Consider the following 507-nt stretch of genomic DNA (forward strand, 5'->3'; position numbering starts at 1 on the left):
GTTTCAATGGCAGCCCCATCACAAATGAAGGGCAGTTTGTAAACCTTGTCATGAATGCAGAAAAATGGAGAGTCCTTGTTTAATATATATAGCTGCTGGGGTGTTAGAACCCCCTTGTTTTAGAGAGCTGGTGCTTTCTAGACCGTTTCCTTCCTACAAAGAAAATTTTAAAAACTGAAGATGAAAGCACACAGAGGCTTCCCCATTCTGCTTACTTGGTTGCTAGGATCATCTTTTTTCTTGCTGTCTGTTCTTTCTGTTCCATATGTTGTCTGGCAAGATGTTCTCCTACTGCTTTGGCTGGAAACTCTGTTTCACAAGTATAGCCAAAATCCCGAGCCAAGTGCAAAGCCTCCCCTGTTGGCAGACAACACAAGTCAGTTTCTTATCAATATCCAACCTTAATAATAGTAGTATCTTACATTTTCTTCAAGCCTCACTCCTTACTGTGGCCAGATGGATCACTTTTCTTATTTATTTTAAACAATCCAAGAAAAACAGCTTTTT

The 507-nt window shown here is 39.8% G+C and overlaps 1 protein-coding gene across 1 annotated transcript in view; it reads right to left on the bottom strand.

Annotated features, from left to right (window-relative positions):
- Window positions 1-507, bottom strand: part of TFAP2D (transcription factor AP-2 delta (activating enhancer binding protein 2 delta)) — a 63,760-nt gene that overhangs the window by 27,859 nt on the left and 35,394 nt on the right. Inside the window, exon 6 of the mRNA XM_012648587.1 lies at window positions 216-357. Coding sequence (XP_012504041.1) covers window positions 216-357 — 142 coding nt within the window. The remainder of the gene's footprint in view (window positions 1-215; window positions 358-507) is intronic.

The sequence above is a fragment of the Propithecus coquereli genome, unplaced genomic scaffold (assembly GCF_000956105.1).
Source record: "Propithecus coquereli isolate 6110/MARCELLA unplaced genomic scaffold, Pcoq_1.0 Scaffold29, whole genome shotgun sequence".
Classification (NCBI taxonomy): Eukaryota; Metazoa; Chordata; class Mammalia; order Primates; family Indriidae; genus Propithecus; species Propithecus coquereli.